Here is a 23642-nt window from a genome sequence, read left to right as displayed (position 1 = left end):
ATCCGCTGACCTACAGGAACTCTACAGGACCTCCCAACCCCTCAGTGAAGCCTCCACCAAACACCAGGGACCCTCGGACCCTTCAGGACACCCCAAGCCCCTAAGAGAGCCATGCCCTGAATGGGAGGGGCAGGACAGGATTCGTTTTTCCCCTGGGGAAGTGCCATTTCTAATCCCTCACTCCAGTCAACGAGATTTAACCCTTACTGATAATATATTGTGGAATTAAATGCATTATCACAATCAAAAAAGAGACCTTTATAGAAAAAAATCTTTTTTAAAAGGAATGTACTGCTATTATTTTGGGGGGTAAAAATATGATCAAGATCAAAAACGTATTGCAGCACTTCAGTGTGTGGATAATGTATTGTCACTTTCAGGGATTGCTTTGAAATATATTAATCATTATAATTTATAGCACGCACACACACTAGTACGCACACATACACACACACACACTTCTCTGAGGGAAGAGACATTCTGTAGGGAATACCCTTGACTGCAGCAGTAGCAGTGTTGGAACATCTCTGCAGCTCTGTGGGTCCAGGGTGTTGCTCCGGCAGGGGGCTGGCGTGGGTCCGGGGTGTTGCTCCGGCAGGGGGCTGGCGTGGGTCCGGGGTCTTGCTCCGGCAGGGGCTGGTTGGGTCCGGGGTCTTACTCCGGCAGGGGGCTGGTGTGGGTCCGGGGTCTTACTCCGGCAGGGGGCTGGCGTGGGTCCGGGGTCTTGCTCCGGCAGGGGGCTGGCGTGGGTCCGGGGTCTTACTCCGGCAGGGGGCTGGCGTGGGTCCGGGGTGTTGCTCCGGCAGGGGGCTGGCGTGGGTCCGGGGTGTTGCTCCGGCAGGGGGCTGGTTTGGGTCCGGGGTCTTGCTCCGGCAGGGGGCTGGTTTGGGTCCGGGGTCTTGCTCCGGCAGGGGGCTGGCGTGGGTCCGGGCCTGGCTCCGAGCCGCCCGATCTCGCCGAGGCTTTTGATCGAGCACCATAATTAGCCGATTTGTCGAATCAGGTGTATTAGCGCCGCTCCTGAGCGGGAGGGTTCCGCCCCCCACCGGCCCTTTTCGGACGGGATCAGACACCCCCCGCCCCGGGAGATAAATCGCCCGAGCTTTATCGCAGCGCGCCGCGCGGACGAGGCTAGCAGCGCCGCTGAATGCTGCTTTCAGGGCACGCGTCCCAGTTCATATCCGCCCTATTAGGTTGGGGTTTTTTTTCGGTTGGGGGGGGGGTTTGGGGGGGTTGTACATTTCTCTCGCCTGTTTTCATTCAAGTAAAAAATACACGGAGAGAGAAAGCGTGTGGATGAAGAGGAAGGGAAATGAGATGAGACATATGGAGAAGCTGTGCGCCCCCGCGGTCCTGTCGCCCCCCCCACCCCACCCCACCCCCCTTTTCTCTCACATTAGCGAGAGGCAGTCACACTCAGCGGCGGCTGCGCTAAGACCGCTCAGGGCCTTACTTCACAATTCTTAGCAACGCCTTCAGCGAGCTGCCAGAAGTTACACAAGAGAGAGGTGTCGGGTGTGTGTGTGGTGGGTGTGTGTTGTGTGTGGGGTGTGGTGTGTGCTTGTGCTGTGTTCTCCGCAGCAGTCATTAGCAGATGCTGTTGCGAGTGCTGTCTGGGGGGTCGTGCTTGCGCGGGGTAGTGTGGGAGGTGGTGTTGGTGTGTGTGTGTGTGTGTGTGTGTGTGTGTGTGTTCATGTGCGTGTTTGTTTGTGTGTGCGTGTGCGTGTGCGTGTGTGTCAGAGTCCTGAGGCATCAAAATAAAATGTTTTTGAAGTGCTGCTCTCCAAAAACACGTCAGCTTAGGCCAGGACCAAATTAGATCTGGGGGTGTTGGGGTCACAGAAGGACGTCATCGGCTCATTTTAAAAGACTTTTTCCCTGTTTCCTTGCATCCATGTTGGCACATGCTCACATGGTGCATGCTCTGCCATTGATGGAGCAACTGAGAAATTTTGTTATGAAGGTATTTATTTGCCGCACAGGGAGAGTGGAATTCTGGGATGTTATTGGCACGACTGCTCTGGCTTACCTTTTTATCAGTACAGCTTCAGATTTTTGAACATGAACTGAATTTCTGTCTCTCCCTCTCTCCCGCTCTCTCTCTCTCTCTCTCCCCCTCTCTATCTATCTCTCTCTTTCTCCTTCTCTCTCTCTATGTCTCCTCTCTCTTTCTTTCTCTCTCCCTCTCTCCTGCTCTCTCTCTCCCTCTTTCCCTCTCTCTTTCTCTCTCTCTCTCCCCCTCTCTCTCTCTCTCTCTCTCTCTGTCTGTCTCTGTCTCTCCCTCTCTCCTGCTCTCTCTCTCTCTCTCTCCCTCTCTCTCTCTCTCTGGGTCTAGGCAGGAGGTCTGAGTTCACAGGCAGAGCAGGCTCCACCGCGTGGGGGGGGGGTGGTTTTGGCGGGAAGGCGGACACGAGTCGTGCGCGGCTCTCGGCTCGCCGGCGGAACAGACGTCCCGGCCGCGCGGTCGGAGAGAGAGAGAGATCCTGCGCACAGGCCCGTCGGTAGCGCCCCCTGCACTGATCCGGCGTCGCGTGCTAATGGACCGCGTAAACGCGGGTCTTATTCCGAGAGCGGAGGGCAGGAGCGGCGAACGCTGCCCCTGCGACAGTCAGCCGGCCGGCGGCCAGACGGGTACGCTAGCCAGCTAACGACACGCCCACCGTCGCGCGCCTCCACCACTCAATTCAATTCAATTCAATAAGCTTTATTGGCATGGTAAGGGTACACTTACATTGCCAAAGCATTCACTCACATGACAAATATAACAGACAGGCAATAACAATTTAACTACAATAAACAGAATAAATATAAAATTCAGACCTCAGAAATAAAATTCTACATCTAGAAGATAACGCATACAAAATGTCAATGAACTAATAAGTTTACTTTTTTTTTGGTGTCAGTGTTACTCCCTGTTCCTCAGTTTGTGGCAAGTGGCAATGTATTGTGCTGCCAAATCCACACATTCCCATCTTTCTCCCAAAAGGAATGGCAGCTTCTCTGTCTCTGAGTGCATCTCAAAGTGTCTCCAACTCTCCTTTCGGTCAGTCACCGCCCGCCAGAGAAGCAGCAGATCCTCGAAGCGGGGGCTGGACAAGGTGGCTTCACGTCAACTGCTGCTGTTAATGAACTGACAACGCGCGCGTGTCCTTTGTGGAGTTCATTGTGAAATGCTTTACTCTTTAAATCTAAATCCGCAAGTGAACTGGCTTTGGTTGCGAACAGCTGATTTAGCCGATGGTTGGAAACAGCGGTAATGAGTGGAAACAAAACAAACACGCACGTACATACAGGCACTCTGACTCTCCCCGAATGGAACCGACCGGCTGTGGGCTCCAGTGCTCGTACAAGCGCAAAATTATAAATACCGTTTATTTAACCCTTTGGAGGTGCAGAATCATTGATGTGCGTTTAGAATGTTGTAAACCGAACATTCTAATGCTGATGTCACTCCCGGTGATTGCGAGCGATGCGAGTTCTAGAACGCCGTTGCTTGCAACATCCCAAAAAAACCAACTCTTCGAAGGTTTAAAGGTACAGGGCTGAGACTGAACTGGTCGAAACTGCTGCTGTGGAAAGGGGGCATGGTGGGTGGGGTGGGTTGGGGGGGGGGGGCGGTTAACCTGTCCTGCCGTTTCTGACGACAGCGATGTTCCTTTCCGCAGCTCTGGAGAACGATCCAGGCGGGGAAAGGCGTGAGCTCTGCCATCGGCCTCTGCCGTTACCATGGAAACAAAGCCTTGGAGGCCATCCAGTGCTTCGCTCCGTCAGAGGCTCGGTCCGCCCTGGAGAACATCGCCAGCGCCGTCGCCAAGTTCTGACCCGGTCAGCCGGGTGGGGAGGGGGGGCATTCCATCTCCCCCGAAAAACTCCTCTCGCCAGCCTCACAGACTACTGACCCCCTGCCCTCAGTGCCTGATTTGACCCGGCTCGTGGAAGAATGCCTCGTCCTGAGAATTTCGAGGTTCTGATCCAGTCGGGCCTGGACCAGAATATGGCCTGAGCTGCCACAAGGAGCTGCCACCCCCCCCCTCCCCTCCCCTCCCCTCCCAATTGGGCCTGATCTGCCTGAGAGGGTTGGTCCAAAACCAGTAAAGCGCTCTCACTGATGCCTGGAGGCCTGATAACTGCCGCGGTAACCAACGTCCAGCTGCTGAAAGAAGCTGTGACTTCTTTTTTTTTTTTTATAAACCAATAAAGAAAGTGTTCTATATCTGTGTGTATGTATGGTGTGTATGTGTACACTGCATGCATATGATGTGTGCGTGTGTTAGATGTGTGTGTGTGTGCATGTATGTATGTAACGTGTGTGTTTGATGTGTGTGTGCATGTATGTATGTAACGTGTGTGCATGTATGTATGTAACGTGTGTGCATGCATGTATGTAGTGTGTGTGTGTGTGTGCATGCATGTATGTAGTGTGTGTGTGTGTGTGCATGCATGTATGTAGTGTGTGTGTGTGTGTGCATGCATGTATGTGCATCAGTGCGTGTGTGTGTGCATGTGTGTGTGTGTGTGTGCATGTATGTATGTAACGTGTGTGTGTGATGTGAGTGTGCATGTATGTATGTAGTGTGTGTGTGTGCATGTATGTATGTAACGTGTGTGTGTGTGTGTGTGTGTGCATGTACGTATTTAATGTGTGTGTGTGTGTGTGTGTGTTTAATATCTGCAGTGGTAATAAATGTCCCGTCATGTTGAGTGCTGCTTTCTACTTCTCTCCAGAGTGCTGAGCAGTGCGTACAGTCCTTCTGCTGCTTCTCATCTTTGGATGGAGAGCAGTCGGTGTCTGTTTTTTTTGTTTTGTTAAATTTTATTTACTTTTTAAAAAATGACTTTACTCTTCACGTTGCAACAAGAACAGAACCTGTGATGGGGCGGGCTGGAGAGGTGGGGGGGGTGTGGGGTGGGGGGGGGGGGTGCAGGGGGTGTGATGGGGGGGGGGAGAGAAAAGGTCAAAGCGCTGCCGGGCCCTGCCAGAAGCGCACTTGAAGCTGCGTGGGGCAGTAATAATTAATGAGCCCGAGTCGCGTGACCTCAGCAAATGGACAGGAAGTGCGGCGGTATCGATTGTGCCGCGCGCGCCCTGGCGCCAGCGAGGTGGTCTGTGGTTTCCCCCCCCTTGCACCCCCCCCTTCACCCCCCCAGGACCGCCGGGCGCGAGGCGTCGGGCGTCGCCGGGACCTTCCGACACCTCCGGGCCGGCGGGGGCGAGCTGGGGCAGAGGCCCGTGAAGGACGCGGGGGGGGGGGGAGGCCTACAGCAGCCCAAAACTGAGGACGTTTGAAAGTTTAGCTTGGTCTGGTGGATTTGTCTGCCCGTTCGCCCCCCCCCTTGCCCCCCCCCCCCTCCCCCTCCCTCCCTCCCCGCCCCCCCTTTGCCCCCCTCCCTCCCTCCCCTCCCCCCCCCAGTGTCGGTGGCGAGGTTAGCGGGAGGCTGAGTGCTCCCTCTGACCAGCCTCCGGCCGTCGCTGAAATATTTATCCACGCCGTTAGCGGACATGGGCTAACTCTGAGGGAAACTGAAATGGGATGGGGGGAGTTTGGCTTTTAAAAAGAAAGAGTAATGGAAGAACAGCCGGGCTTTAACGAAGATGATGGGCGGAGGAGGGGAGGGGGGCCATATTTTTTCCTTTTTTTCTTGCCCAGTGAAAACTGAATTCCTTTCTTCTTTCTTTCTACCCAAGGCAAATAAACTGCTAGGTTGTCAAATGAAAGTTATATGATATATATATTTATTTATTTATTTTCACTTCAAAGGCATGAAAGTTTTTATTTTTGATGCAGGCGTTTTCAAAGTGAGAAGTTTGGCTGATTGTTTTTTAAAAAAAAATGTTTTCTTTGTTGAGAGTAGTTTATGCAAGGGTTTGTTTTTGCAGCGCGATGAGTTCCACAGGGGCCTCTGTGGCGTGTGTGTGCGCGCGTGCGCGTGTGTGCGGGGGTTCAGTGGCAGGACCCCAATAACATGCAGAGAGCCCGCTCCGGATCACGCGTCGCGGGGATACCCGACACTGTCTCTGTTTTGTTCATAGAGATGATTTTTTTGCGGTTTTGCACGTGTGCGCAACCGGAGCGTGCCGTCCACAAGAAGGCTGAGTGTACATTAACGGCGCGGGGCGGAGGCGCGGCCCCCTGCCCCGTCGCGCGCTGTAATTACAGCTGGGGCTCTACAGACAGCCAGCGCAGCAAACGGATTCCCTTACTGCCGTCCCAACTCACGAGCAGGGCGAGCTAACTTTCAGCCCAACGGGGACAGAGAGAGAGAGAGAGAAAGAGGGTGGGAAGGGTGAAGATCTCACCTAAAATGGTGGGCGGAGTCAGCGGAGTGAAAGTAGATGGACCAAGTTGGTGTGGGTGAAGTTCAAAACCAGGTGACAATTCACAATTTATGAATACGTAAACTGAAAAAGCGAGAGTGAGTTAGGCCTGGCACATTCCATTGTCCCACCCACTTTTTTTGCGAAAGTTTTGATTGGACAGCAGGGTGATGTGATGATGAAGTGAATATAGCGATCACCTTTTGAGTTGACTAAAAATAATGCGATAAAAGGAAACGTTAAAAAAAGTGAAGAAAACGAGGGTAAACGAATAGATGAACACTCAATCACTCTTCCAGCTTGCCTAAACACGAAACACCTGTTAATTCCGGAGCCTTGGATATTAAATCATTCACCTCGACATGAACGATGTGGTCTTTTTCTCTTGGGAAGGAAAAAAAATGAGCAGACAAGTCTTAACGGCGTATTAACGAGCGGATGTTCGATGAACGGTACCTGATGATCACAGCCCCCCGCTCGCGCGAGCCGCTCTACGCTGGTACCTGCGCGTGTCTCACGCCTCATCGCCTGACAGATCAGACAGCCAGCTCGCGCTGCCACTAGATGGCCCATTAGCTGAATAATGACAGCCGCGGCGTATGAGCACGGAGAGGGACGGGCTAGCCTGCACGTCTCGACGCGTTTTAATTTGCACACTGAACCATTCTCGCTCTTATCTCGTGCTAATATAGACGTCGCACATGCTTTTCGCAGCACGTTGAGCATTTGACTTGTCTAATGTCGTCATTAAATAAGCTGCATTAAAACGGCGATTTCTCTGACCGTGTCTAAATGCAAAACGATAAAGCAACACAAAACCCTTCATATAAACAACCACACTGAATGGGGTTTCTCCCCATCAAACAGAAAGAACGGCAATGGTCTGTAAAAGGAAGAGTTACCTGGACGGTACCGCTTCCCTTTGCAGTGCCCCAAGTAGGCTACTAGGTATTTACTAGGTAAATATGTGGTAAGAATAGTACGTAATGAGATAATTACCGCTGATAAAATGTAAGTAATTACTAAGAAACCAGAACTGAAACTCTTAGAAACACCTCTTTTCCCTTTGACTTCAAGTGAATGTAGTTTAGGTTGGTTACAGCCTGAGTGTAATTGTGTATGCATCCTAGAAAATGAGACAATACTTACTTTGTAATAGAGGCATTTCCAAGAAAGTATTATCTAAATTCCTGTGAAGTATGCGATCTTGATTACAGAACGGTCACTGTGTTATCATGGGTGTCCCATTCCTGTCCCTTAGGTCACAGGTTCCCAAACTGGGGGTACAGGAAACTGGACCCTGTCCCCCTTTTAAAAATATTTTGCTTGCGTTCTCCCATTTAATATATTACACAGTTTTTAGGCATTCATATATAAAATAGTTGTTGTCTGGTTAACTAAAACGGCTACTTGCATGTTTGTGATATAATGGTTTGAGTATTTAGAATATGCTTCCATGTACAAGTGTGAGAAATAGGCACTGCTAATTGTCATTTCAGGGGGCCTTGTGATTGATGAATTTGGCCCCCCAACTTCACATCTCGGGTCAGTGAACTAAGGATGCAATAACCCCAGAAATCCAGGAGAGGGAGCTATTAGCCCACTTTAGCGTGGCCTGCCGGGTAACCCATCCATTTAATGAAGTCGTCAAGACAAAAACTGAAGGAAGTTTGCGGACCTCTTAATGTTTTCTTTGCGAGTCAAGCATGTGAGCTTAAATGAACAAATAATCTTTCTACATAGTGGTTGATTTCATTACCTTGCTTATTCAGCAGCTTACGAACCAAAAGCACAATTGAAATCAAAACACGTTTCAAAATGTGCGATTCTATTTCAGTGGAAGCGTTGCTTAAGCATCCAACAAATGCCTCAAACCTCATGTCACTTAGCAACAAATGTGTCTTTCTAGTTCCTTTTCATGCTTCACCCCGGGCAATTGCCAATGTATTACCCCTGCCCCAAGCATTCTATAATATAATATAATATAATATAATATAATATAATATAATATAATATAATATAAAGTGCAGATAAACAATGTTGTTTGCATTGAGTGATGGTAACAGTCTCTCCCTGAAAAAATCTCATAACACAATACTGGAAGGCCTGGTGTTGAAGCAGGAGTTTAAATGAGTCATGTTTGCCAGCACAGTGTTTTTTTTTTTTTTTCTTTCTTTCTTTCTTTCTTTTTTTATGAAGCTACTGTCAGATCACACCTGCATGAAACTCACATCTGTCGCTGGGTGGCAGTTGCGGTGAAAAGCACCTGTCGGGTGAGGAGAGCGCTTTGATGCAACAGGCTGGTGACAGTCGTGTCCGAGGGCGCGGCCTTGGTCTCTCCCTCTAGACCCAGCCGCCCCGCGCTCGTCTTGCCCGTTTTGGGACATGAGAGGTGGGGCAGTGGGTCAGAACTGGGCCTCTGTTGGAGTGTCCCAGTCAGACGGAGGAACCCAGTTGCACCACTCCAAACCAGCTCATGTGGCTGCTGGTCCCTCGGTTATACAGCTAGATACTGTCCCCCCCCCCGCCCCCCAGCACAAGAGCTAAAGGTTGGACACTTCGTTCATGTGCACTTAGAGTATTTTGAAACCTCTCTTTTAGCAAGTGAACTGTGCTCCTGATTGCAGAAACACAGTTCACATGTCTCTTGACAGTCACCCGACTTCACCTGTCCATCTCTGTAAAAAAAAAAAAAACTTTTAGTTACTGGCTGACATACCTGGTTAAAAAAGTACACACACCATTCACTCACACACTGATACCTAGGGATAATTTATGGGCTCTCCAATTAACCTAACCTGCATGTCTTAAGACTGTGGGAGGAAACCGGAGTACCCGGAGGACTGTATACTGTAAATATGTGGACTTGTTTGAAAATATAATAATACGGAAATATCTGAAAGGGGAAATAATTTGCATATCTGCCCATACATTGTGAAGTTGCAATATTTTTATATTTTGTTTCAATACATTATTATTACGGTATATTTCATTGCTGTAAGATTAATATACGAAATGTGTAACATTATATTTATGGTGCAGAATTATATACGAAATGTGTAACATTATATTTATGGTGCAATATAAATAGTTTCTCCCAGCAGAACCCCCAGCTGTAGAAGATGAAAATGTTATTTTCTTGTTTGGCAGTCTGTGTCCCCCTCTTCTGTTCAGAATTTAACATGACACATTGAACATCCAATGGTTCCTTGAGTCCTCAGACGTCATAGCAACCTCTCATCCAATACCAGATCTCAGCAAGACTGATATGAGTGTAGCTGGCATATTTTTCCCTGGGCCATAAGTATGTCAATACATCTCGCTCGCGGGCGGTAACATTGATTAAATGATAATAGCTGTAGCTCTTTGACGCTGTTCAAATGTAATAAATAAATAGCCCGCACGAGATCATTTGGACATCGCAGTGGTTTGGGTTTCGAAGTGGGACCAACAGCCACATGGGGGTGCCCTAACAGAACAAAGCTCTCATTTGCTGGGAACTTAAATTGACTGAAGACGTACAGAACGTTAAAAACACATACCGTATTGACAAGGATATACAGTTCGATCTATTCAGTGTGTTTCTTCATTCATTCATTCATATGTAATTATTGCCTGCAGGTAACTCCACTCCGCTTACCCATAAATACTCACTCAGTACTCTACTGCAGGTAACTCCACTCCACTTACCTTTACATATTCACTCAGTACTCTACTGCAGGTAACTCCACTCCACTTACCTAATAATCTAGTACTATAAGGTAACTCCACTCCACTTACCTTTACATACTCACTCAGTACTCTACTGCAGGTAACTCCACTCCACTTACCTTTAAATACTCACTCAGTACTCTACTGCAGGTAACTCCACTCCACTTACCTTTAAATACTCACTCAGTACTCTACTGCAGGTAACTCCACTCCACTTACCTTTAAATACTCACTCAATATCTACCATATATATATCCGTCGTACGTAATATCATCAGTACTTACTGCAGGTAGCCATCCTCTCCACTTACTCTAAATATCACCAGTCTTGCCACTGGCAGGTAATCCATCATTCCCTCAAATCCATGTACCACTGCAGAACTACCATCCCTTAATCTCAACTTTTTGCAGGTACCATCGCTTTCGGGACCCCACTACATCAGCTTTTCTCACTATACTAGCGTACAAACTAACACCTTACGGAATACATTATCGTCCGTATCATCATCTATCTATCTGCAGATCCATCCTACGTATATCATAGCGTAACTCCACTACTAATCACTCATACTTTGGACTCATCTAATATATGCAGTATCCTCTACTAAACACATCTGCGGTACACTCACTACCTATATATCTACTATAGTATCTCTTATTATCATTAAGGAATCGCTTCCTAATCTCAATCATAATTGTTTGGGCATCTCATTATCACTAGAAGGCAGTGCCACTGGGTACAGTCTAATGTACCACGCTAGAATAATACGACTTTTGCTTGTAAAATGTACATACAAGCACCCAGATACTTTCAGGGTACATTTGGGAATTTTTTTGTCCCTTAAAGAACAAACATGTACCTCCACTGTACCTTTTTTTCCCCTCAATGTCCAATCCTTTTATAGCCATTTTAAAATTGTGAAAATTATCCAGAAAATTATAATATAATAATATAATATTATATTAGTCAACATTTACTCTACTCAGCAGAAAACTAACTAGCTAATTTTAGGCACTTAGCAAAAAATGAAAAGCCCATATCTGCATAAAGATTGTAATGAATCTGAATTTTATTATATCAGTTAGTACATCTCACAAGCTGCATTTATGAACAACACACACATTATCCAATTTTTCATTGCCAGTACATCATGTAAAATTAATTGTACAGGAGTTTTGGCGTGTAGTCCAGTGCACTTTCCCCATGCTATACTGACTGTAGACGGGGATGGGTGTTCTCCTTATTTCAGTAGTGTATCGCCTGTAATGCAATGGCGTACGAAACAATGTATGGATTTTTGAATTTGACAAAATCTTACAGAATACTGCTTTGCCACTACAACAAATAGGTAAACGTTTTCCCTTTTATTTTCCTTATTGTTCCTTCTTATTACATGATGTCAGGATCCTGAAACAAATTGCAGACATTAGCACTTTAGCAGTTACCTTCATTTATACAACAACAACAAAAATAATAATAATAATTATTATTATTATTGTTGTTGTTATTATTATTATTATGTCTTACATTTATCAACTGTGTAGCACCCTCCTGGGTGATGCATAGAAGCCATTTTTTTGAGCCAGAATGCTCCCCACACATCCGAAAAGTCGGGAGGGAGAGCGCGCTTTTATTTTGAAACTAAGTAAGGAAAGTTAACCGGAAGTCGGCGAGCCCCGCACACTATTTCCTGGATTGATTCAGTCACTTTAGTTAGGCACTTGCGTCTATTAAGTTACCACAGTGAAACAAACAAAACCGAAGAGCGAAGTAGTAAGAATGAATGATCGCGAACTCGATCTTACGGAGGCACAGAAAGCAATAAAGGCAAAATATCCGCCGATCAACAAGAAGTATGAATGTGAGTCATTCTGTTAACGTGTTTTTAAGCTGGCTATCTATCTACCTAGCTAGCTAGGTCAGTGTGGTAATTTGCCTGCCCACCAACATTATCTGCTACTTGTAATTTAAATATATGGTAAGCTTCTATCGGCACATTTTTATGACTGTTGGCTGGCTAGCTCTTAGCCGCGACGTCCAGTTAGTTGATTTAAAGCAAAAATCAACTAATTATCCAGTTCGCTTTAGATGCGTGGGCTTATTTACAACCGAAAGGCCTTTGGATCGGTGTCTTGAAGGAAGTCAAAACTTTGACAGCTGAATACATCGGCAGTGTTTTTAATGATCACCACTGCAGTGTAATTCAGTACACAGAACACATCCGTGAAAAGCGTTGCATTTGAGCTGAAATGGCAGCAGAACTTTCCCCAGTTAGCATACGTCTGTCGTCTGCGTGGAGCTGTTGGATACTGTTGGATAAAATTAATTGAGCTGGCTGCCGAACACAGAATACACTCACGCAAATAGCAAATCGCGTGGCTGCAACTCAATAAATAGACTAAACTTTAGGTATGCAGACATGGTGAAGAGGCGATTGGCTGTGGTATTGTTGGTACCAGACGTGGCGGTTCCTGCATTTCAGAAACGGCTGCTCTCTTTGTATTTTGCTGCGCCACAATGTCTAGAGTTTACAGACAATGGTGAAAACACCTTGTTAATGAGAGAGGTCAGAGGAGAATGGACAGACTCACTGAAGCTAACAGAATGACCACAAATGCTAAAAAACAATGGCTGTTTATAATAGCAGTGTGCAGAAGGGCACTTGCGAACGCTCAACGAACGTGTCCAACCTTGAAGTTGACGGGCCACAGCAGCAGCTCCTGTCAGCTAAGATAAGAGCAGGAAGACGGGGTTACAGTGGGCACATGATCACCAAAACCAGACAGTTGAATGTTGGACGAACGTTGTCTGGTCTGGCGAATGTCAATTTCTGCTGCAACAGGGGTCACTGAATGGTTTGATGAGTATGAAAATGATGTGAATCGTATGCTAATGGCCTTCGCGGTCACCAGATCACAACCCAATTGAACACCAATGGGAGATTTCTGGACCGATGTGTTAGACAGCGCTGTCCACCACCATCATCAAAACACCAAATGAGGGAATATATTTGGAAGAAGATTTGCTATCAGGCAGCTAAGGGGTCAGCACCAGGGTACATTCAGAGGATCATCAGACCCTACACACCAGCCAGACCTCTCCGTTCTGCCACCTCTGGACGCTTGGCACCTCCCCCTCTTCGCGTCTGCACTTCCCGCTCCCGTCTGCTGTCTGTCCTGGCCCCTCGCTGGTGGAATGACCTCCCCGTGATGGTCAGAACAGCAGAGAATCTCACCACTTTCAAACGCAGACTGAAGACTCATCTCTTCAGGCTGCACCTCTCCCCACCCCTCCCTAGCCTATAGTTCAGCTCATTGTACCTAGCTAGGATAATTTGATTATGTTAGTGTATCTGGCAGGATTGTTTTTGTATGATTAGGTGTGATTCCAGTGCTAGTTTGTACTTGGTAGGATTCTTGCTTGCTGAACAAGCTTATTCTACAGGGTTGGAGTCCTGATCTATGTGGTCACTTCTGGCACTACGATCCTTACTTCACTCTAGTGTTTCTTTTGCGCCTCTACATCATGAAACCTATGCACTTGTTGTACGTCGCTCTGGATAATAGCGTCTGCTAAATGCCTATAATGTAATGTAATGTAATGAAGAATGGTGTTCCATCCTTCCAGTACAGTTCCAGAAACTGGTAGAATCTATGCCAAGGTGCATTGAAGCTGTTTTGGTGGCTCGTGGTGGCCCAACACCTTACTAAAACACTTTATGTTGGTTTTTACGTAAATTTGTCACCCGTCTGTATATTGACAAGCATTAGTGACGGTTTCATGGTTTTGGTACCAGTAGGTAGGGACAGGAGCGACTAACAATCCTAGGCTTCACAGAACAGCATTTAATTAGTGTTTTTGGCAGTTTCTTAAATAACATGCAACTTTCTCTTTTTTTCAGATCTGGATCACACTGCTGACGTCCAGTAAGTGGGTTTGAATCCAAATCAAACACGATATAAAAGTATGCATGTTATTAATTATGTAACGGCAGACCTGGAATAAAAGTTCAGATGTACAGTTGTAAAAGTTAATGTGTAAAGTTAATAAAGTCATACCTATTGTATTGTTTTTTATAAATGAATAACACTCCTGCTGCTGCCTCAGAATGAATAAAACATGTTACTAAGAATGTGCAGTCATATGAATTAGTTTTATGCTGAATACAGGTGAAAATTGTGTTTTTTGTTTGTTTTCAAATTGTTAACTATTATACAAATGTCCTAGTGTCTAAAGGGTTAATGTAATGCAAATAATTTACAGTATTTGACAAGGTTATGGGAAGAACTTGTCCTGCTTCGTGCTCTTCCCCAAGTTGTGCTGTTTTTTTATTGTGTGTGTTTGTGTGATTTGGGTTTTTTGTTTGTTTTGTTTGTGGCGATGCTTATGTTTTTATTTTTATTTTTGTTTTTTCTTGTTTGCATTGTTTCGGATTGTGCTGTCTGTAACTATATTATCTGTAACTGTGTGGTCTGTAATTGTGTTGTCTGTAACTGTGTTGTTTGTGAGTTTTTTGTAACTGTGTTGTCTGTAACTGTGTTGTTTGTGTGTTGTTTGTAGGCTAATTGTGTTGTCTGTAACTGTGTAGTCCCTAGCTGTGTTGTGTGTAACTGTGTTGTCTGTAACTGTTGTTTGTAACTGTCTTGTTTGTCATTGTGTTGTTTGTAACTGTTGTCTGTAACTGTTGTTTGTAACTGTGTTGTTTGTCATTGTGTTGTTTGTAACTGTGTTGTTTGTAATTGTTCAGGCTTCATTCCTGGGGCGACTCCATGGAAGAAGCGTTTGAGCAGGTTGCCATGGCGATGTTCGGCTACATGACGGACACAGAGACTGTGGAGCCCATCGATACGGTTGAGGTGGAGTCAAAAGGTGAGAGTGGCAGATTGACAAGCACAGAGGGACAGACGGACAGATGAGATGGTTCAAACAGACCGGCAAACTCGCACATAAAAAAGATGGATAGACTGACAGAAAGGCAGCCAACCTGCACGCATTTTGTGTACCAACCACGCAATTCTTGGTCAAAATACGCAGGTACGAAATGCCAGCTGAAACTACCCAAAAAAAAAAAAAAAAAATATATATATATATATATATATATATATATATATATTATCATTCTTTAATAACGGAAAACAACCAATTAATACAAAACAATACCGTACATTTATTCGGTATTTAAACTACATCCCTCGGATTGAACCAGATGCTACGACCTTGTGCTTGTGGTTCTGTAACCCCTCCCCGACCCACTCAACATCCACTGATACGCAGCGGTACTTTATTATCCACCGTGGCGTAACGCTGCATTGCTGAGGTAAAATGGGAAGTGGGGAGTAATAATCAAGCACAAAAATGTGACCGTAATGTTAACATAAATCGGTAAAACATGTTCGGTAACTTTACGAGATGATGCATTTCAAGGCGTATATCCTAATTAGATAAATTTGTGTATATAGTTAGCCGTAGTTGTAGCTCGCATGCGATTTAGTCTCGTTACAAGACGTGTGAATAACTGATGGAGTCATTTAGCTGCAGTAACTCAAACGCTACGTAGACTCCCTGTTCAAACTTTGAATCGCGCACGCTCTTTCGGAGCAAAGTGACCATTGCAAAGGTGTTTGACTACATACTGCTAACGTAGCAAATAATTCCTATTATTGCAGCCAGTCACCTGACCAGCCTTGCTGTTAGAAAATAATCATGACGTCAGATGACGAGGATACTAACGAGAGAGAGAGCAGCAGACCTACTAAAAAGAAGCGAGTCCATGCCTCCCAGAAGTTCCTCACAAAATATCAGGAGCAATGGCCGTGCCCCTCAAAACTTCCGCACCATGCATTTTGCACATTGTGCAATTATGATTTTGACATTAGCCACCAAGGAGCTTTAGGTAATAATTTGGCTAAACCTCTAGTTACAAAAGCCTACATTCCTAGATAATTTTTCATTTGAATACTATTTTTTTTCATTAGGCCTATATGATGTGTGCCTATATAAGCGGATTCAATTATTTAATTGTTAAATAAAAATGGAAATCTTGAACAGAAACTTGGTTTTATTCATAATTGATAGTGTTTTACATCACAACATAAGCTTTTTTTTTTTTACATTACAACATAAGCTTCTGTAAATACTTGAAAATGAAAACATATGTTACAATATACAAAAGAAATTATTTCCATTTTTATTAAATAAGTGAATGCAATTCACTTATTTAAGCACACATTTGTATAAGCACACATATCATATAATGAAATATTAATCGTGAAAAAATTGTTTTAAGCAGGTGTACTCAAACTTTTGACTTGAAAGTATATCATAATATAGCCCAGTGCAGTGCAAGCAATATTTTAGAATCAGGTCAAATTATACAATTTTGCCTGATCACTTTAACAGTCAAAACTAGAGTTATGAAAAAAGGCTTGTGTGTGCGTGCAAAGTGAAGTGCTGCGAAAGCATGTGAACTAAGCATTACACTGACTATTGTGGTACTCAAAATATTTTCCTAAGGTTGGCAGGTCTGGAAAGGCGAGGAAAACAGACAGACAGAATGACCGGTAGCTAAGGCCAACCAACGAACAGGAAACCGTGCATAAAACGGGGATTGATGAGTGAAACATAGGCACATCTGGACAAAGCAGGCAGGCAGACACAGACACACAGATGGAAAATAATGGGAGAAGCGGGTAGACAAAACCAGTCAGCAAACAGGAAACCGACGAAGCGGCCATCCAGGTCCGAGACGGTAGCGGGCGGGTGAACACAGCGCTACAGAGGCTGACAGATGGGGAGTGCACACTTCGGTTCTTCAGCACACCTCATAGCGAAGGTTTCTGGGAAAGGGATCATTCCGTTTAAATATAACCTGTCCAGCAGACTTTGTTTTTTTTTTTTTCCGTTTCTGGTTTGAGCAGACACATGGAAAAGTAGTTCGGTGGACTCTGAACTTGGCAACTGCGACGGGATCGGGAGTCACAGGAGAGCGTCGAGGATATCGCGTGTGATATTAAAGCCGCGCGCGTGTGTGCCAGGCCGACCATAAACGGGCTGCGTTTGTTGAAGCTCGCGTCCTGGTCTTGGCGAGAAACGTTGCTCACTTGCGCCAGCGCGGTTTGTTCCAGTGTTGGCGTTACAGCCTCCCGCGTTAAGTCAATAATAGAACAACGGGGTCAAAATATGAGGTCAGTAATTTTTTTTACTACTAAGAAAAAGTAGTCTCAATAGGTGTTTTCTTTTGTTCGTCTGATGTCTCCCCGTACGCCGATTTGTTAAGTTATTGTGCCGTTTGGACAAGACGGTAAGATTTTGTGGACAAATCACGGACAGTTTTTCTCATTACCAAGTCACTGTATCTCACACACTTAGTGGACGACCAGACTTCATGTCCCTACTGCGTGGTCTCTGGCTCCAATTTGTACAACATGGCGGCGACCACAAGCTACACTAACCGGGCTTCTAAACGCTTTTCACCAAGCCCACGGAGAGTCGATGGGTGACCTCACAGTGACTTTGTCCATATTTTTCTATGGTCTATGGTGTGTGTTTGCTGTAGTTGCTATAGCAGTTTGTGTCCACAGGGTGGCAGCTGCCGTTGCATATTTTGTACTCTTTTGGAACCACTCTCCTTCTGTTTGATATACTTTTAATATTATTCATGTTTTTCTCCAGACAATGTGTTTACGTCTTTTTTTTTTTTTTTTTGTGAAGGAGTTGGTTCAGATAAAGAGTTTAAGAGATGGTGACCTTGAGTTTTAATGTCCACATAAACCGCTTAATATCCTGATTTAATGTTTAATATCCTGATTTAATCCAGCATTATAATGAGGAGTTAAAAACAAGCAAGGAATAACCGTTCACGTGGTGTAGCCAGGGACGATTTAGGACTCATTGTGCCTTAAGCAAATACACTTATTGGCCAGAAGTATGTGGACACCTGACATCCAACATCTCATCCAAAATTATGGGCATTCATATGGAGTTGATCTACTTTTTTTTTACTGGTTCAACAACCTCCACTCTTCTGGGAAGGCTTTACAATAGAGGGGAGCATTGCTGCTGGAATTTGCTTCCATTCAGCCGGAAGAGTGCAAGTGATGTCAGGCTGAATGGAAGCAGATGGATCGTTCCAGTGGTTAGCAGTGGAACTGTTCAGCAGTTGGGTTCAGTGAGGGTGTCTGTGCGATTAGGTTCCCAGAAAGACCGGAGGACTGAAACAGAAGCCCTTTCTATTTCACTGACCACATTCCACACATGGAAATGTTATTGTGCACACACACGCGCACACACACACACACACACACACACAGACTGCCTCGCTCGCTAAAAAAAAACACAGTCACTTCCAGAATGTTTTGGGTTGTTTGGACAGACCATTCATGTGTTTTGGGTTGCGTTTTAAGAACTCCAGCTCAGAGTGAAAACAAAGACGTGTTTATGGGATGTATCACGAATACGCCCTCGTCTGGTTTGTGTGTTCGTTTCCCCATCAGCGCATCAGTTTCCTGTTTGCTCTGGGAACAGTTATTTGATGTCAAGTTGGCCATGTAGTGTATAAAGTAATAAAAAGAGCTGTTCTGGCCTTCGCTCAATCATCGCGCAATTACCCAGCTTTGTGGCCGAGGCCGCAGGTCTCTTGGGCGGCCTGCGGCCTAGCCTTGTATAACCGTGGAATGTGCTCCGAGCCCGGTCGACGATGAGTCGACCGTGATGTTTTCGGTCTGCGTCTGAAAGGCAGATTTGATTTGTGATTGTGGCGCGTGACGCATCGTGACTCTCTAAGACTTTTGGCTAAGGTGTGGACGGGCCTCACAGAGGGGAGCGCTCAGCGAAAAAAAAGCCGGCCCGTTTTGCCAGCCCAGACGGGGAATTCCGAGATGTAACTCAACCCAGCTGACCAATGCATTCCGCCTATTCCCCACGGGTGAACTTTTTAAACGTGACCCTTACCCGACAACACCCAACCCCCCCACCCCCACCTTCCCCACCCCCCCCCCCCCCCCCCATCCCACCACGCCCGTCCGCCCAAGCGCTCTGCTAATTACAACACCGGAACCACAGACTCTTTCTGGGAGGCTCTCTAAAAGCTTCTCTCTTTTATCTTGCTGCAGCAGGCCCTGCGCAGGGTTGAGAGAGAAGCACAGATCGCATGCGTTGGGTTCGTTTCATCGCCTGCACGCGACAGTGCGAAAGAAAACAAACGCGTGACTCATCTCTTCAGGCTGCACCTCTCCCCACCCCTCCCTAGCCTATAGTTTAGCTCACTGTGCCTAGTGAGGATAATATGATTACGTTAGTGTATTTGGCAGGATTGTTGTTTTTGTCTGATTAGGCAAATGTGACAGTGCTAGTTTGTACTTGGTAGGATTCTTGCTTGCTGAACAAGCTTACTCTACAGGGTTGGAGTCCTGATCGATGTGGTCACTTCTGGCACTACGATCCTTACTTCACTCTAGTGTGTTTCTTTTGCACCTCTGCACCGTGAACTAATGCACTTGTTGTACGTCGCTCTGGATAAGAGCGTCTGCTAAATGCCTGTAATGTAATGTATTGTAATGTGTAACTTCTTCCCATTTGGTCGAGTTGCTGCAGCGTTGCTCAAGCCAGTTTTGCTAACTGACCAGCTAGATTGAGCTTGAGCGACCGTTGGCCGTTATCTCAGCATGTGATAGGTTTGAACAATTAAGATCCTTCACGTGCCTTAACTTCATCCGAACACGCATTCCCACACTCGCACTCTGTGACTTCCCACACTCACAGTCTGTAGCTGCTTCACGTTGTTAGAGACAAATGGCTGCAAATAGAGTTCAGTCACTGTTTGCTAAGGATGTACAGTAGCCACAGATCAAAGGGGTGCCAAGTGGCATTTGCCATTTGGGCGTCCCCCGCGTCAGTCTGTCTGTTGCAATGTGTATTCCTCCCTGGGAACGTTCATGCCAGGCAATAACCACAACCTCTCAACAGTATAGTTAAACCCTTGCTTGTGGCTGCCTCGTTGAGATTCGCACGGAACGCTTGTCGAGGCACCGTGGCGAGTCTCCCTGTGCGCATCGAAGTAAAAAAGGGGTTTTTAAATCTCAAATCTCTCTCTCTCTCTCTCTATTCTAGGAGATGACATGGAGTCCCTGCTGTTTCACTTCTTGGATGACTGGTTGTTCAAATTCAGCGCGGATCTTTTCTTCGTTCCTAGGGTACGGGCCGCCACATCCACCCCCTTCGCACGCATGTGCTGTGAAAGCGGAATTTTCAAAGTTTTATTCGTGGCACCCCCGGGACTGGGGCCCTGTTTCCTCCCTACAGACTTCACATTAAGTGTTGTGGTTTTGACTAAAATGCAGCGTAGGATGGAAAATTACCCTGTAATTAGCAGAGCCAAAATACGAAATGCAACCAAGTGCGCTGTTGTTATCCAGTCAGGACTTTAACCTTGAGTGAACCCAGATGGGTAAGGAACTGGGCTTGTAACCGAAAGGTCGCAGGTTCGATTCCCGGGTAAGGACACTGCCGTTGTACCCTTGAGCCAAGGTACTTAACCTGCATTGCTTCGGGATAACTGGAGATCACCCTTTATCAACCTCAACACTTAAAATTATTTAGAGGGAATTACATTACAGGCATTTAGCAGACGCTCTTATCCAGGGCGACTTACACAACTTTTACATAGCATTTAACATTGTATCCATTTATACAGCTGGATATATATACTGAAGCAATGCAGGTTAAGTACCTTGCTCAAGGGTAAAATGGCAGTGTCCTAACCAGAAAAACCCCGGACCTTTTGGTTAAACCCTTCCTTACCCACTTTCACTGTGCCCATGGGCATTTGCCCCTGCACTTTAATTCAAATGTCTCTTTTTTGGCTTCTTTGGGTGGACATTCCATCAGCAGAAGAGGAAAAAAACGGTATAAAAAAATAAGTTTTAATGCAAAAAATTGTTTTGGGAATTAAGCATTTTGGTTTTTAATTTTGGTTGATACTGGCACGTGTACACAATACAATTCCCGTACAAAAAGTAGAATGTAGTGTATCAGACTTTACAGTACCCATATTGATTAAAAAAAGTGAAACGCTCTCTAAACAGGTTGCTCACCATAACAAAACTCACTATAAAACTAATACCTTTTTACGCACGGGGCCCTTTGATTATGTAAACTAACAATCGTCACCTCGACCATAGCGCAAAGTTTTTTAGCCGTCTTGGGTTAACAGTAATAAACTTTTTGTCACTAGCCTCCCGTGCAAGGGGTTCATAACCCCCAGGTGTCTTTAGCATAGTTTTTTGATCTTAGTTTAGATATCGGGCATAGGGTCTGGCATCCTAAGGGAATGAAATAGTGTTGGGTGTTGAAAGTAGCGACCAGGCTTTTTTTTCGGAGCTTAGGGGAAATAAAGCTTGGGCCCCTCAAGAAGGACTGCAGGAAACAATAATTTTTTTGTGAGGGGGAGCCTTTGGGCTGCAGGCGGAAATTTGGCTTCTTACATAAAAAGGCTTTCAACGATTTCCCGCATTGGAAATTTTTCCGATCCTTTTTCCGGAATGGCGGGAATTTTTTACCCCTTTCTAGGGGCCCCCTTCCCCCAAAGCCCCCGGATTTGTTGGGGCCTTACCCCCCCAAATCCCCCCCCCCCCCCCGGGGGGTTTTTGGTTTTTTTCAAGGAAAAAATGCGTTGCCAGGTGGGGGATGAAAAAAAAAAAACGGGGGGGGGACCCTTTGGTTCAAACCCCGCCCCTTTGGGTTTAAATACTGGTCCCGGGCGAGGGGTTTTAAAAAAACGAGATTCCAAAGGAAAAAGGGGGGAAGGTTTTACCGGTGGTGTTTTTAAAAAAAAAAAATTTAATTTTTTTTAAAAACCCCAGGGGGCTCTGGGGCCAAGGGAAACCCAAGAAAAAAATTTACTTTTTAATGCATTGCCGTAGAAAAAGCAAGGGGGGGGAAACCCTTTTTTATGCCGGGGTCACAGGGGTAGAACTTTTTGGGCCCCTTGTAGGGAAAAATTTATTTTGTTCAATTTTTCCTGGGAGGCTGCCCCCCGGGGCCCCCTAGCCAATACTAACTGTTTGGTTCAGGGTAACCCCATTAAACTGGACCAAAATTTTTTTAAAAATTTTTTAAGATTTCCAAACGTTTCATAAAAAGGTGGTCTGTAATGCCTTAAGTAATTTTATTCGTGATAAATGTGGGATTGGCCTTCCTGCCCTCGGGGTTGCGTTAAGTTTGTTCAACATAAGGGGCACACGGGATGGCCAGTCAGATTGGGCCTGTGTTTTAACGCTGACGCCCCGTCTTGCAGGGGGTGAAGGTTCGACATCGATCGGGTGCGTTTTCCAATTTTCCCGGTGATTTCACCGGGGGTCCCCCTCTTCCCGTTTCGATTTTTTTCAGACCCGTCCCCCCCGACCCGGGGCTTTTCCCGAACTGCGTCTTTTCAGTCGAGACCTACCGCACCCGGTATTTTACGTCGCCCCGTGCCAAAGACTCCAACTCTCATCCAAAAATTTGGAGTTAATTGGAGTTTGGGGCCCCCTTTGCTGCTATAGCAACCTCCACACATCTGGGAAAGGCCCTTCTCTAATTTAGCATTGCATTCAGCCAGAATAACCTGGTGGTAGCCTGAGGGGCCATTGGCCGGACGGTTTAAGTAAGGGGGGGGTTGTTTAACTTTTGACCCCCAAAATTTTTCCCCCAAAATGACCTCGCTGTGAGCCCAGGCGCATTTTCATCTAAAAAAGGAAAGGACAGGAAAAATAAAAATTTTTATTCAGAGCTTTTCTTTTCCCAGCATTACCCCAGATTTTTTTCATCCGTTTTAAGAGCAGGGGTTTTTTTTTTTTTTTTTTCAGTTTTTTTTTTCTTCTTAGAATTCGAGCGGTGTTCTAGAAAATCCCGTCTTAGTCCCGAGGGGTTGTGACACCCCATTAAAAGTCATTACATTACTACAGGCATTTACAAACCCCCCCCCTACCAGACAAATTAGACAATTTCACTAGATTTTACATTGTACCCTTTTTACAGCTGGATAATCTCAAACATTTAGGTTTAAAACCTTTCTCAAGGTCAACGGGGTGTCCTACCCCAAATCGAACCTAGACCTTTCGGTTCAAACCCCGTTCCTAACTCCCGTTTTCATGCCCCCTTGTTTTAGTTAACAACATTTTAATCACATTTTCGTTTCTCACGCCTTTTAAGAAAAGAGGGGCTATGCGCAAACCCTTCATTGTACAGTCCCAAAAAAAGGGGACCAACCCGCCTTCATCCGGGTGCGCCTCGCGCTATAAGTTGAAAAAGTGAAGAAAAGGCATTTGAAAAAACAAACGAAAAAAGGGGACTCTGGGAGGGGCGGGTTTCACGCAAGACGTGTTCCCGCCCCAAAAGCGTGCGAGCGAACGCGCACACGACATTTTGCTTTCAGGGGTCCACACCCCTTCGATCGCAAAGCTTGCTCCTTTTTCCCCGCCTCTCCCCCCTTCTTTTTCTCTAAACCAAATCTTTGTGGGGTTCGATTTTTATAGGTGGGGGGGAATTCAGCCTTGCAAACACCCTCGGGGAGTGAGGGTGTGTGTTTGGGGGTGCGGTGCGTGTGTGTGTGGTTGGGGTGTTTTGCATTGTGGTGGAT

The 23642-nt window shown here is 45.8% G+C and overlaps 2 protein-coding genes across 3 annotated transcripts in view; both read left to right on the top strand.

Moving 5' to 3' along the window:
* The window catches only part of pdss2 (prenyl (decaprenyl) diphosphate synthase, subunit 2), a 53169-nt gene extending 48986 nt beyond the window's left edge, over positions 1–4183 (top strand). The window contains exon 8 of the mRNA XM_064302737.1: positions 3666–4183. Within this exon, the coding sequence (XP_064158807.1) occupies positions 3666–3821 (156 nt within the window). The 3' untranslated portion in view covers positions 3822–4183. The remainder of the gene's footprint in view (positions 1–3665) is intronic.
* Positions 4184–11686: 7503 nt separating this feature from the next.
* The window catches only part of zbtb8os (zinc finger and BTB domain containing 8 opposite strand), a 24844-nt gene continuing 12888 nt past the window's right edge, over positions 11687–23642 (top strand). The window contains exons 1-4 of one of the 2 annotated variants that reach the window (XM_064302991.1): positions 11687–11888; positions 13929–13953; positions 14775–14896; positions 20135–20217. In XM_064302991.1, the coding sequence (XP_064159061.1) occupies positions 11807–11888; positions 13929–13953; positions 14775–14896; positions 20135–20217 (312 nt within the window). In that variant the 5' untranslated portion in view covers positions 11687–11806. Of the gene's footprint in view, positions 11889–13928; positions 13954–14774; positions 14897–20134; positions 20467–23642 lie in introns of those variants that run through there. The other variant, XM_064302985.1, reaches the window with a different exon arrangement.

This window comes from Anguilla rostrata, chromosome 1, assembly GCF_018555375.3.
Source record: "Anguilla rostrata isolate EN2019 chromosome 1, ASM1855537v3, whole genome shotgun sequence".
In the NCBI taxonomy this organism is placed as follows: domain Eukaryota; kingdom Metazoa; phylum Chordata; class Actinopteri; order Anguilliformes; family Anguillidae; genus Anguilla; species Anguilla rostrata.
The sequence above is the reverse complement of the archived record's forward strand: the minus strand, read 5'-3'. Positions and strand labels throughout refer to the sequence as shown.